The following is a 14,985-nucleotide window of genomic DNA, read 5'->3' on the forward strand; positions in this document are numbered from 1 at the left end:
CTCCCCACACTTATTTTTTAGGTATACAAGGGTAACAAAAGATTTCTAGATCCCTTAAGACTTCAGACCGTTAATTTAATGAAGTAACAATTTGGATTTATTTATTCCTCGTAATGTGGTCTAAAAGACTCAGATAAAGATTATATATGTAATAGTTTGCCTAATAAGAATAGTCTACAGTTTGCTGTGTTTCATTTCTCTTTGTCATTTATAGGTACACGGTTTAGATCCGAACACATGGAAAACTGTTGAAATTGTCCACATAGATATTGCAGATCGAAGTCAAGTTGAACCAGCAGTAAGTACTGCATACTCCTCAGTGGCATTTTAACTTGTTGCCTCTTACATCTAAACACGATCTTTCTCTCTTGTATGGCCTGCATTTCTACACTGCAGTGAGCCTGGAGTTTGGGTGTGGGTCTGTGCAGCAAAAAGACCAGAGAGTAGGAGAGAGGGTTATTTGTTTCCTTCTGTGGATTTCACCTTTTCACAAATGATCCCTTTGAGAAATCCCAATATACCTGAGATATATAGAGGTTTGTTTTCATTGCGGGGGGAAAAGACTAACAACATTATTTTACAAAAGAATTCTCCTTTGGGCTTCTGTAAATAATGTTGGTCCCTTATACTTTTAAAGTGTGATTAAGAAAGCTTAACAGTTGTGTAGCTTTCTTTTCTTTTCTTTTTTTAATTTTTATTTATTTGAGAGAGAGAATGAGAGAGAGAGAACACGAGAGGGGGTAGGGTCAGAGGGAGAAGCAAACTCCCCGCTGAGCAGGGAGCCTGATGCGGGGCTTGATCCTGGAACTCCAGGATCATGACCTGAGCCCAAGGCAGTCGCTTAACCAGCTGAGCCACCCACGCGCCCCCAGTTGTGTAGCTTTCTAATCTTGATTTTTACTAGATGTAAATATTCATACTCTAGGCTTTTGACTTAATAACCCACCCTCCCCCAGAAGTGAAGACCTGCATTCTCCCAAAGTAAGACCCTTGTATTACTTTGCTGCAGTTTGAAAATATTAACTCAGTTCTTATCTTAGAGTATGCTGGTGCTGCTTGTTTTTGCAGGGCACAGTTGTGGACTTTATGTTATGACAACCATTGGCCCTCTTTATGCTGGTGTAGAGAGCAAAAGCTTTGGAGCAAGAGTTCTTCTGTCATGGTAAAGCCCAGCGTGTTCAGTTAGCATTTTTATTTCATGACCTTTCCATTTCATTTTCAGTGCTTATTGTCTGAACATGAGCAGTGTTATAGGCTGAACAGAAATAACCCAAACAAAATGTCTGGTTTTGCTGTTGAAATTTAAAGGTAAACCTTCTAGGGGCGCCTGGGTGGCTTACTGGGTTAAGCGTCTGCCTTCGGCTTAGGTCATGATCCCAGGGTCCTGGGATTGAGCCCTGCATTGGGCTCCCTGCTCAGTGGAGAGCCTGCTTCTCCCTCTTCCTCTGCCTGCCGCTCTGCCTACTTTTGCTCTATCTCTCTGTCAAATAAAGAAATAAAATCTTTAAAAAAAAAAAGGTAAACCTTCTAAAACAAAGGTCCCCCATCTTTTCTCTGAAATCACTGGGTTTGAGACTGCCAGCTTTGACCCTCTGCTAGGCTAGGTCCTGTTCTGCTAGGACCCCGTCCCTGATTAGAAATGTGAACACTAATGAGGGATCCTTGTTGTAGAACTTCTTAAATTTTAGTTGTGCTGTGATTTGCCATTATTTCAATTTTAAGGATAATTCCACCTTTGAAATTATATAGGACTTTTTTTTAATCCTCAGAAGTAAATGTATATTCTGTTTTAAAAATAATATTCAGATTTCTCTTTTGCCTTTTATTTCTCTGTGTCTTTTCCAGCCATGTTTACTGCATGTGAAAGAATGATGGTAGGAGGAAAAATCCTTGGGAGTGAGCAATGAGTGAGTCGGTTAATGGGCTAGGTCAGGGTAGCCTACGTGCTTGGACCAGCAGGTCACAAGATAATGCCTAGTGACAGTATGGATGCCCCAGGGAAGGCATTCAGGTTATATTGTTGGTGTTTGAAAAAGTTGTGCCAGCCAGACAAAACAATCCGATCTTGTGGTTCATGGGTTTGCATTCCAGGTTGTTCTCCCGCAGAATACAAGGCACCTTTGGTTTTGCTGAGGTCATAAGAGTTCTTTGTTCTTGTTCTCAGGCTAAAATGGGAGTTCAGTCAATGTTTGCAGGCATGAATGCAAGTAGATGGAACAGTTAAGGCCGATTGTGTAAGAGCCCCGGAGGCCCCTGGTCTCATTCTTTCCACCCCAGCCTAGACCAGCAAGGAGAGAAGGCGCTGCTGGCCTTGAGGGGTGTGACAACGGCACTTGAGATCAGTGCTCCAGGTGAAGGGCACTGCACATGCAGAGGTCAAGCGGGTGCTTCCCTGTGGTGGAACGTTGTCTGGGCTGGATACATGGGGAAAGAGAAGGGATTGGGCCCGAATGAGAAGTGTCTGTATTCTGAGTCTGTGGAGCTATGACTAAAAACATACGTTCTGAAACTAGATTGGATTCAGGTTCTGAGGTTCTGCCACCTGCTGGCTATTCAGTCTTGGATGGGTTGCTTCCTCTCTCTGTGCCTGTTTTATCTTGTGTAAAGTGGGGCTAATTATCTCACAGTGTTAAGTGTGAGCACTTAGAGCTGCGCCTAGTTTACTAAATGTTCGCCATTATTGGCATTGTGATTGGCCACGGTTGTGCAGGAGCTTTGAGAACTCTCTTCACACCAAGCATTATTTGGGGAGTAAATCAGTAGGTATGTGTGGTTTTGTTTTTCAGTGTTCACAGCTCCTTTTTGCCAATTACATTGTTGAGATTAGTAAGATACAAACTTATTTTAAAGTTGACTGAATTCCTAGTACTTTATTTTATTGTGATGAAATACACATAGCATTTACTATTTTAACCACTTCAAAATGTACAGTTCAGTGGCATTTAGTACAGGTACCTTCACACCATCACCACTGTCCAGTTCAAGAACATTTCATCACTCCAAAAGGACACCCTGTACCCATTAACAGTCACTCTCTACTTCTCCCTCCCCCCAGCCTTTGGCTACCACTAAGCTGTTTTCATGGACTTATCTATGCAGGATAATTCATAGAAGTGGAATCATAGCAGTATGTGACTTACAGTGTTGGCTTCTTGTACGTTAGCCTGTTTTCATCCCCACTGTGGTGTGTGTCATTACTTCATTTCTCTTCATGGCTGATAACAGTCCAGTGTATGAATACACCACCCTTTGTGTATGCATCCATCTGGGGAGGGAGGTTTGGGTTGTTTCTACCTTTTGGCTATTGTAACTAGTGCTGCTGTGAAAAACTGTGTCACAGTAGTTATTTATGTATTTTCTCAGTTGTGAATACTGAAAGTAAACTGATACCATGTATGGATTCTTAGACCTTTGGACGTAAAAAAGGAACCTTGACATGCATACTGACTGGTGCAAAAGGGAACTCTGTGTGCTAGGAGGCGAGGGTACCCTGGGCAGTTTTGAAGCCTGGGGATGAGGAACAGAGCATTGAGCTGCCTGAGGATGTGTGAAGGCTGAGGGGGAGATTGGGGAGTGGGGTGTGGGGCCAGCACCCATTCCGGCAAGGAGGTGGGGAAGAGACATAGTGGGGCAGGGACTCTGGGTCTGCCCTTTTCTTCTGCTCATCCTCTTCTTTCCACACTTTGGGCACAGACATTCACCCTGACACTCTCCCTTTAGGTTCCACCCCATCTAGTTTTGGCCTTGAGTAGTTAATGTTTATCCTAGGAATTAACGTCTAATGCAAACACTTGGACCACCTGGCCATCCTTACTACTTACTAGATCCAATTTGGTTTTCTGTTGCATTAATTTGTTCATTTGATTCTGCTCTTTTTTTTTTTTTAAGTTTTTATTTATTTGAAAGATTGAGAGGAAGCACAGGAGCATGGGGAGGGGCAGGCTGAGAGGGAGAGAGAGAGAATCTCAAGCAGACTCCTCAGCTCAGAGCCCGAATGTGGGGCTCAGTTTCATGACCCTGAGATCATGACCTGAGCTGAAATCAAGAGTCGGACACTTAACCAACTGAGCCACCCAGGCACCCCTTGGTTCTGCTCTTTTAAGTTCTTTAAAAATTTTGGTCCGTGGTGTTGGGAAAAGGAAGTTAAGCACACATTTGTAATTCTCAGATGACAGTGTTTTTCATAGCCCTTAACAGGTATTGAGTGCGGGCTCTGTCGCTCTGTCTGTGCTGCTGGAATAGTCCTGCAGTAGCTATCCAAGATTGGGATAGAACCTTTGAGAGGCTTGCAATCTGGGTGAAACAAGCCCAGCACAGTGAAATAGTGAACAAATGGCAGAGGCTTAATGCATGGTCCAAAGTGCTGCAGGATTTTAGAGGAAAGAAAAAAATGATCTGTGAGGACAAAAATCTGTAAAGACTGAATTGAAGAGTCGTAACATGAGGGAGAGTAGGATTTAATGGATGGAACAGTCCACCCCCACCCTCGTTACACTTTTCCCTCTTACCCTCATTTCTTTGACATACTATAAATTTGTTTACTTCTTTATCTCTTCTCCCTGAGTAGAGATTGAACCTCAGAGGGAAGAATCTTTGTATTCTTAACTATTGTCTCCCCAGCTCCTAGAAGAGTGCCTGAGTTATATATATAGTAGGTACTCAGTGAATGAATGCGGTGTAGGCAAGCAGAGTTGCAGGTGCATTATCCAACACTGAAGGGAAAGTTGGAATCGTTTTTAGAGTTGAAGGGGACCTGAGCTATCCAGGTCTCATTGCTTTTGAACTGTACTTTGCATAATCCTAAGAATTTCTTGGAGTTTACCAGTTTCTCAGGCTGTCAGGATGGAGCCACTAGAAAGTGGGGCTGAGGAATTCCCTCCGTCCCCCTCTCCCAGCACGGTTCTGTCTGTCTGACATTAGTCTTCACTATAATTTTACTTTGAACACAGTTAGTTCTGCAGCTACAGAAAGTTTGATTCAGGGCTCACCACCCTGTTTTATAAGTGAGGAAACTGAAGCCCAGATAAACTAGTTTCTTTCAAGGTCGTTCAACCAGTGCCAGAAGTGGAAATTCTAACTCTTCAATCCAGTGTTCTTTCTACTGACTCTTGGTTCCTTCGGAGCTAAGGCCCTGCTTTGTTGCTCTTCAAGCTGCCATCTTCCTCTCCTCGCTGTTTGTTCTGGCGTGCCTTCTGGGCCTCCCTCTCTGTCCAAGGCCTGTGTGTCCTGTAGGTCAGATTCCATTTCCTCCAGGGAGATTTTGCCCATGTTGGAATCATCTACCCCTCTGCCCTTACTCGTTTCATTGATGTATCTTGTTCTCCATGTTCAGAAACCCATCCCCTTTTCAGAGTGAGTACTTCATCAGTATTTGTAGAGTGAACCTGATGAGCTTGAGGATAATGATGAAACTAACCTTTTTGAGTCAAGAATTTGTATAAAATCAATTTGATGTCAACTTGTAACACCTGGGTTGGCAAGGGGTGAGGAAACACTCATATACATTGCCCATGGGAGTGTAAATCAGTGCAGCCTGTTTTGCAGAATTAAAAATGTACATGCCCTTTGACCCAGCAGAATTCCATTTCTAAGAATTGATCTCGGTGTGAAGTGCGAAATGTATAAACATAAGACTGGAAACATTCTGGAGTCTAAATGTCTCCATCAACAAGGACTAAAAACGTTATGGGTCTTCTGTATGATGGAGTTAAGTTGAATTATTAAAAGGGAGTGAGCACAATGCCACATTCACAAGGTAATGTGGTTGGAGAAAGATAAAAAAGAGTATTACAGGATGCTTCCATTTGAATATTGTAAAAGGGGGAAAATATATCTGTATGCATGTACTTGATTGCTCATGTATAGCTGCTCGAGAAGAATGTGTAAGACAGTCGGAAGAGTGATTTCCTTCATGAACGGTGGTGAGGGAGCTAGATGTCTGGGGAACGGGGTGGAAGAGTTGAGGTCTGTCAGAAATGTGTGCAGTGAATTTTAAATGTCCTCTTCTCGCTTAGCGTATCGGTTTCCTATTGCTGCATGACAAATCACAAATTTAGTGGTCATGTAATGCAACCTAATCAAAGGAGTGACAGCCCTTCGCCATACATAGTCTCTTGGTGAGAAGCAAGTCACAGGTTCCATCTGTGCTCAGGGGAGGAGCTTATACAAGAGTGTGACTCATTATGGGAGTCATCTTAGGGGATGTCTGCCATGGCATTGGTCAATTTTTAGTACCTAAAACTTGCTCTTCAGGAATTAAAGGGACACTAGAATTGAGAACTTGGTAACTCTGACTGGACCAACAGGTGGATGTTTGGTAGGGAGACCTTGTGAAGATGTGGTGATCTATCAGAGTTCACACTGTGGCACCTTAATCCCCACAGGTTTTGGTCTCAGTCTGACTGAATCCATTGATTTTCATTTGGTTGTTAATGAACTCCGATTTTTCTTGAATAAGCTAATTTTTCCCAAAACTTCTTAAATGGTTGAATTTCTTTCCTGCCTATTACTTGCTTTAAAGGAAATAAAAGCCGTTAATTAGTAATTTTGAGAGGATAAATAGCCAAATCTTCTCAATCAGGAGAAATCTGAAATAGTTGGGAGTTCAGGAAACCCAAGAATTTGGAAGTGAAGCTTGCATCTTTTAACTCCACCTGGTGGGGGTTTTCTGTCACTGCAGGTGGATTTAATTCAAATACAGCCCTAAACATTTTAATTCAGAGTGACTGTTGATTACTTTTAGGATTTACTCTCTGCTGGGTTGCTTGTTTCAGACAGCTCGTATATCACTCTCCTTGTAGACTTGCTGGTTTTTGGCCGTGCTTACGAACTGTACTTCACCATGCATAGAACGGATGTGATTAGACCCACAGAGTAACTAAATATTTAAGTGGATGCTTTGACATATGTACATAATCGAAGGGTGACATTGTCACAGTAACTCTAGGAACAAGGATTTGTTGTAAAAATTTGTCAGTATGACCCAGGGTCACAGTAGTTTGCTTCAGAAATCATATATATTTAAATGTATGGGTTATTCATTTTTTTTGTTGTTGGTTACTTTGGAAAGTCTGTATAGAACTGTTACTGTAACCACCATTCTCTGTAATTTTCTAGAAGATGTGTGATTGCCTAATGAAACAAGCTGAGGAGTCTAAGATTTCTGCACAAATGTCCCCACTCAATTTCCTTTGGCCACTATACAAAGCAGGTTTCCTATTTTGGGGGAAAGCAGCGTTGTAGTGAAGGGTTAAGGTGTTATATCCCTTAAGAAGGAAGGCTCCTGCTTGGTGTGCCGTTCCAGCAGAACACATCCCTGAGCCCCTACGCCCTCCTGGCCCCTCCTCCATTTCAAATCTAACCCAGGAATTGCTCCTGAAAAGCCTTCTTCTATTCCTCAATAAATTGGGTACCCACTGGGGGCCCAGACTATACTGTACCTCATCATCTCTGTGTTTCCAGGACCTAGCAGGATGCTCAGTGCATGACATCAAGTGAACTTTTCAGTAAAGGTTTGGTGAATCAAAAAGCATTTGCAATTTTTTCCTTTGTTGTGTTTAAAAAAAGGTGGAGTGGGGAGAAGACCATTTGGAGGAATTGAAGTTTTTATCATTCTGATATTAAATGAACAAAATGCTACTCTAGTTCCTTCTTTACTTATACTAGGTGATGAAGCATATGTGATATGCCTTTAATTCTAAAAATTCATTTCTAAATGAGCAAGTAGCTTTGTCATATTAAAAGGTGTTTTAGTTAGACCAAATTGTAATGAGTCAAGGTTTTATCTAGCATACAAAAGATACCAGAATATAACTTCCTTAATTTCTAAAGTCGTTTTTGATACAGAATCACAATAAAAAAGTTGAGAATTCTTTAAATGTCCTGATGAAATGCACATGCATATCTTCAACTTATTTCCAAAATATACACAAATGAGTCAGTTGACATCTGCGTCTGCTTTTTTTTTAAGGTATAAATGCGAATCTGGCCTCTTTTAATCATCTCCAGCACTTTGTCTAAGTAGCTTTTCATGATTTGTATACAAAAGTCACTTCCCAGGAGAGGAAGACTCTTTAAAGTGTAAGCCGAAGTGTACACACAATTAACATGAGAGAGACCTTCGTTTTTGGAAGTAATTTGAAAGAAAATGAGCACGGTTTGAAAAAAAGAAAGAAATTGGAACCACATTTTTAGGTATTTATGTGTAACCAGAAAGGACTGTATCAGTCTTCCTCCATAGTGTATGCTTCCTCCGCAGTGTGTGCTGTGTGACTTTATCATTTCCAAGAATTTATTTTCATAGAAATAATGTTTAATTGAAGCTTTTAAGGCTCACAAGTCTAAAAGTGATATGGTTTCACATCCAACTGTTTTTTAAACATCAGTAATAAGGAAATACTAATGATATGAAACTGTAGTGGTGTTTCACTGAAGATGGTATTCTGCCGGTCATTTCTGGGTCACAGAAAGGATGTGCAGGGTGTGCTCTGACTGATAGGGTCCTTCCTGGGGACTTCCCCGAAGAGCATGAAGGGGCCGTTTGAATGTGAGTGACCCAGTAAGCTTGTGTTCTTAAGATAAACCTCAGATTCCTACCTCTTCCTTCTTTTTAACCTCTTGTTACCCTCTTGTTACTAAGTCATATTTAGTCCAAGTCTCCATCCTTTCTCCCAGCCCCTCTCCTTTGTAAATACCCCCCTGGGGAGCGTTGGGGGGTTGTGTCCTGCAGTGTGGTCGCTGAGTGCTACAGCCACGCTGCAGCCCCGATGCCTGCCCTGCGGAGCCAGACTTCCTGAGCTGTGGTCCTTGGGTCATCACACTGCTGAACTCTGGACCACTCTCTGTGCCACCTCTTGGCAGCACAGCCCTTCTCCTTGATACCTCACGGGACACAGGCACTCCCAGGTGAGGGGGTGGGCTGCTGATCAAGCTCACCCTTCCTCGAAGTACCTGGAATTGCTTTCCTTGGTCCAGCCCACTCGGCTTCACCCCCCCCCCCCCCGCCCTTGCTTATTTTCCTTTGGAGAACATCCCCACTGTGGCTAGAAGGCAGGTCTGTACATGTGGGAATCCCAGTTGTGGCTGAATCTGCCCACAGGTCCAGTTCTCTGAACATTGCTTGGAAGTAAAGAGGTTCTATTTAGGGTTCCTGAGGCCCTCTGGGGAGCGTTGTGACTAACTCTCAGCTTGCTTCTCAGAGCCTTAGCTAGGACTCTGGCCAAAACGCTTGGGGCCCTTTCCTTTCAAGCTAGGTTTGCCCAGGGACAGCTTGTTAGAAATGCAGATTTTTAGCTCCCACCCTGGTCAGTCTCTAGGCGGCACTCTGGGCTCCATCCAGCTCTCTGGGCGATTTCTGTGCATGGTCACTTGGGACATGCTTTAGTACACTATACGTGCTGAAGATTGCACAGTGGGCACTCTTCGAAGATTTTAAAAAGCGGAGGGAATCTCAGTTGGAGGCCAGTTTCCAAAACATTCACCTCAACCTGTATTTTTACTGTTAAGGAGTTTGAGCCCAGGGGAAGTGCTGTAACTTCTCTAAACCACATAAGCGCTGGAAAGGGAAGTTGGGGACTCAAAAGCAGGGCTGCTAATTTTTGTCTTTCTAGAGCATCTTCTCACCATATGATGTTCCTTCCTTTACAGTATATTAAGAGCATGCTTAATTTATTTAAAACAACCAACCACCTGCTCTTCTTTCCATCTCCCCTGGTTCCCCAGAAAAGCAGCAGTGGCCTTGGTCACCCTCTCCCATAACCACTAGACTCTGGGATATTTTGAAATTTGCATATATGCAATAGAATAATAAAAGGATTGGAGCCACTAAGGTGTCTTTTGGTCTGGGCACTGTTTAATGGAGAACACCCCTCATGTGTTTTCTCATATGTTCACTTAGAAAACATCTGTTGGAACTTGCTATTTGCTCTGTGTTGGTATGGTAAATATTTTTCCAGATAAAGGAATAATTGTATCTGTCTGAAGGGATTTCAAGATTCTTAATCAAGGAACACTTTAAAGTGTTTCTAAGTGAATTGGAGTTGGTTGCTTGTGTAGCGTGCAGTGCTAAGTTCCCCTGCACCAAAGGGCCTTTTCTTTTTTTTCTTTCTTTTCCATCACAACTGATACAAATCAGTGCTGGGCTCCAGGCTGTAGCCAAAGTTGGAGTTCGAGGGCTGACTAGAACCTGGAAGCTTGGAGTTTTGTACTTCACTAAAAGAAGAGCCCTGGCCCATTTTAATTGTACATAATAATGGAATTGTTGGGCTCTTCTAAACTGCTCACTTAAGCCATTTGTAGAAATCCCTTGGTAATTTTTTTAAGGATTGTGATGTCAAAGCAAATGAGTTGGTTTTTAAAGTTTGTGCTTTTTGCTTCTTTCTAGCATTGCCCATTTGTTCTTTGTTTATGAACCTTTTGTTTAGTATGTTTTGGTAGGCAAAACAATGCCGCAATTTAGTTGAGAGCCGAAATAATGCTAAGCAACACCTGATTATCTGAAATCCCATTTGCCTTTGTAAATGAATATATAAAGGCCTGCTTTTCCTTGCATTTAGCCATTTTTACTTTGAACACATCATTACCTTGTTTGAGTGTTGAACAGTCTGACACTTTTTAATTGTTTTAAACCACGAGTGTATATTATATTGTTTTTAGTTATTGCTCTTTTTAAAAGAGACTTCTTGAATGTCAGCCTTGGAAGGCTGATGAAACTTGGTTTAATTTATTTAGGCATGTAAGTTTTGGTCACACCTTCAGCAATGCTTGTTTCTGGTGCTCTAGGAAGGATTCGGGCATATCTTTTTCTTTGATCAGACATTCCGTGAGACGGTGCCCAGATGTTACACATTTGAGTATATAGTCTTGGCAACATATGCTTTACTGTACTGCCTTTAGAAAAAACTTCGTAATTTTAAAGAAATGCAAGAATCATAAAATATGCTTTCTAAACCTTTTTAAGATTAATTTTTTTTTAAATTAAAAACATAAAATCTGGCTGGAAAAAACTAAATATTAGGTCAGACTTTGTGAAATTGTTAATATTTGTCAGCTTTTGAGCCACATAAATGACATTTTGGGAGTCAACCTAACAGACCTTCCAAATTAATCTTTGATGGATGATAATGCTAGTGGTCAACACTGGTTCATCATCTTTCACAGCTTTCAAAAAGCTTCTGCAGTTCTAGATGTTACTTTCATTCCAACTATTGCCGCTTACTTCCTAAGAAGGGCTTTCTACTTCTTAGAGCTGTGCAGTGGCTACCTAATTCTTTAGCCCTGAAGAGAGCTTTTGTTTATTAAAAGTCCGTGGCTGAGATCCATTGAGTCTGAGGAGAGCCTGTGGTTGCCAACGCTGTTTCAGTTGTTCTCTTTGGCGTGAGCAGACTTGATCTAGTAGAATACCTCTTCCTTTTGCCATAAATGAAGCTAGGCATTCAATCTCTATCTTAAAAGTTTGTAACATATTTCTGATGTATGTGCGAGAGCGCCAAAAGCTCTTTATTAAAGTGTGTGTGTAATAAAGAGGTGAGACGTCTGACCCAGCTCCTAATTGTAATAGTAGCCCCCTTGAATTCAGAGAAAAGAAAAAACAAAACAAATACAGGTTTTCAGGTAGCAGTGATTTTGCATTTGCTTACAAAATTTCCGCTTGTCAAATGCTCGTCTCCTTTCACCTTTTCTATGCTGTGAAGCAAGCCACTGTCGAAATCCTTTTTGTAGTAATAGAGGTTCCCCCCCCCTCCTTAAAGGGGATATAAATAAACATAAGCATAGTTTTTATTAAAAAGAAATGTAAAAATGTTTCCGACTTTATTCTGCTACCTTACATGGTCAGCTTTTGGAACTCTTAAAAGATTTACATCCAGTCATGGATTTAGAGAATGTGCTAGTGTATTTGAAGGCATAGTTGGATGGCAGTGCCCTCTTGTGGGAGAATAACATATTGCTTATTTCATGCTCGGTTTAAATCTTAAGGGATTTTTAAATCTCTCTTAAAAATCTGAATGTATGAAGGATGGCTCAGTCGGTTAAGCGTCTGACTCTTGGTTTCGTTTCAGGTCATGATCTCAGGGTCAGGTGATCGAGCCCTTATCACTTGGAGTCGGCTTGAGAGTCTCTCTCTCCCTCTTCCCCGCCCCCCCCATGACCTTATTTCATGCTTGGTTAAATCTTAAGAGTGCTTGTGTGCCCTCTCTCTCTCAAATAAATCTTAAAAAATCTGCATGAACCAGTATGTTTTGCATAAAATATTTTTTCAACTAGAACCTATTAACTTAATGTTTATTTTTGATCTCTTCCATATTTTAAAAATAAAGTAGGGAGGGGTGGTGGAGGTGGTGAGGTGTGAAGTAGAATTGCTCCAGTTTCTGGAGGGGGGGAAAATGCATTTTTGAACAGCTGAAAGAAATTAGCGTAAGTGGCTCCAAATCGAGTTTTTTTAAAGTGTATTCCTTATAAAAGCCCCCCCCACCCGTCTTTTTTTTTTTCTTTTCTTTTTTAAAGCAGTGTTACTCTTTCTTAGGGAAAGTTCTCCAGGCAGAGAGGGAGCAAAAATCCTTTCAGGTACTTGAGTCTTATCAAATGATAAAAATGTAAATCACATCATATTTGCAGTGAAAGTATGGTGTTTGACCTGGGTGTTGACAGAGCAGCATCTGAGTCTTGGTTCTTCTGCTCCACAAGGGCAAGGGATTTCATTTTCCCACCCCCAGAAGTGGTGGTATTACCTTTGTTCCAACATTGTGAGGGTTAACTGAGAGAATGTGTGTGCCTGGCACATAAGTAAGTTCTCCAAAAATAGTAGCAAGAATGATGCTGTTTATTGGATTTTGCTCTTGCTGTTAAAAAAAAAAAGTATTTTTTTCTGCAATTATTTCCTACTTAATGTTTGTTAAATTAGTGATTATGGGTTAACTGGAGTCCTGGGTCTTAGGAGCAGTTGTGTCTGAAGGTTAGCTCATAGACCAACATGGACATTTTGCTGGAAAGGGCTCACCTGAATATTCATTAGGACTTTCCCCCTTGTTTTAGTTTAAGGAATTTAATATGATAGGTTTATCATCTATTGTGATTTAAGGAAATACATACATTTTGTGTTAAGACTTTCTTGAACATACTACATATCGGGCATTTGCAATTTAATCTTAAAATAATGTTTAACAAGCACCTTTAACAAAATTGACTTGTTAACATGTTAAAACTTGTTGGTGTGAAGAGTTTAAAATATCTTCATTTTAAAATGCTTTAATAAGTATATAAACATAATAATAAAATATGTTGTAGTAACAAACGTATATTTGTGCATGAAATGCAAGCTTACCCAAACCAGTAGTAGCCCACCTACTCTGAGGGCAGGGCTGAGGAGTAGCCTACCAGCCTTGGGCTATCCAGAAACCCCCTTTCCCACTTGCCCACATTTCATTTAGAGCACAACTATTTGGTTTCCCTGTTGGGTTGTGGGAGATGGATTTGTCATATCAGGCTTTTTTTTTTTTTTAAACTTTCATTTTTATTTTTTTAAGTAGGCTTCACACCCAGGGTGGGGCTCGAACTCACAACCCCTAGATCAAGAGTCACATGCTCTAGCATCTGAGCCAGCCAGGTGCCCCTGTCACATTAGGCTTTTGGTTGTAACTTCTTTTCAGGCCTGGAATTCTGATTTCTTTCTCTTTTAACTTGTAACCTTCCAGAGGCTTTGGAGGTCTGCCTTCATAAGCATGACAGTGTCGGCCATCTCAGACTAAGATACAGATAAGATGAGAAAGAATGCAAGAGGCGCTTAGCCTGACTGTGCTCTAACCTCGCTGTGCTCTAGCCAGACTGTGTTCTGGGCTGTGGCCACCTTTTAACATAGAGCTCTGTTGACAGCCTCTGCCTGCTTCCCATGCTCAACGCCATCCTCACCCCCCACCCCAGATCTCTATGCAGGGTCTCTATGAGATTAAAAAGATCACAAAAAAAAGTGTTTTCTTCGGCCCTGTAGGTTTGACTGCATTTCTGTTCTCAGTGCAGTTATTTAAAAATTCTCCTTTTAGGATTCATTGGTGGGAAGCCGGTAAGGATTAATGAGAGGACTGAATTAGAGAATATTTTTTAATGCAGTTTTGTTCCTCTGAGGTACATTCAGTAACAGAAACTAGGCCAACAAGTTATTGACAATTAGTGGTCCTTTGGGAATCTGCTTTAATGAATAGATAAGAATGATTTGTAATTAGCATAATAATTATATGCAAATGAATGCTTCTGAATTGCTCTAAAACACTTCTGAACTGTTTAAACAGCCCTCCTGAGATCTTGTTACTCTATTAATTTGTGTAGCAAATCTTTTTTTCATAGATCACGCAAAGATAAACTTCAGTCCAGCCCCTGTCCGAATTATGAATTCCAAGGTGGTAGGACCTGAATTAATGAGATTTACTTATACTATATTAATGGTGCTCTGTGGGAACCTGAAAGGGTGAGGAGTCCTTGGGGAGATGTAATTAAAAATAGGAAAGAAAGCTGCTTATTTGAAAATAACTGTTGAAATGAGTTTCTTAAACAAGTTCGTAAATGTTATTTGTCTTTACACCTTTGTTACTTGCTGTTGCAAAATTTAATGCAAACATTTTTCTTAATGGGCTTCTCCTCTGGAGTCTGGCTTGAATTTTGTCAGCTCCAATTAGTTATGTACTAGGGTCAACAGTGATAGGATCCAGGAACTCCTTGTGTTCCAAGTGCCACAGTATGTACTGAAAAATGAAGGGCAGTGCTAATAGACGATGTTTGTTACTTATCTTCATATTTAATTTGGTCTTTTCACCCTCATCCTGGTCTTTACTTTTAGGATGTGATTAGAGGAAATACACTTTGCTAGGTTGAGCAGCAATACCCGTGCATTCTAAACTTCGTGATTATCTTTGAGCTATTTTGAATAGACACCTAATTAATCATCTTGTGCTAAAGGAAAGCATTTTACAGCATGCTGCAGGATCCTAATATCTCTCT

At 41.1% G+C, this 14,985-nt stretch overlaps 1 protein-coding gene across 4 annotated transcripts in view; it reads left to right on the forward strand.

The window, feature by feature from the left end:
- Nucleotides 1-14,985, forward strand: part of PITPNB (phosphatidylinositol transfer protein beta) — a 63,193-nt gene that overhangs the window by 21,940 nt on the left and 26,268 nt on the right. For all 4 annotated transcript variants that reach the window (XM_078060825.1, XM_078060824.1, XM_078060823.1 and 1 more), the window contains one exon: nt 215-298. In XM_078060825.1, coding sequence (XP_077916951.1) covers nt 215-298 — 84 coding nt within the window. The remainder of the gene's footprint in view (nt 1-214; nt 299-14,985) is intronic.

This window comes from Halichoerus grypus, chromosome 13 (assembly GCF_964656455.1).
Source record: "Halichoerus grypus chromosome 13, mHalGry1.hap1.1, whole genome shotgun sequence".
NCBI classification, from domain to species: Eukaryota; Metazoa; Chordata; class Mammalia; order Carnivora; family Phocidae; genus Halichoerus; species Halichoerus grypus.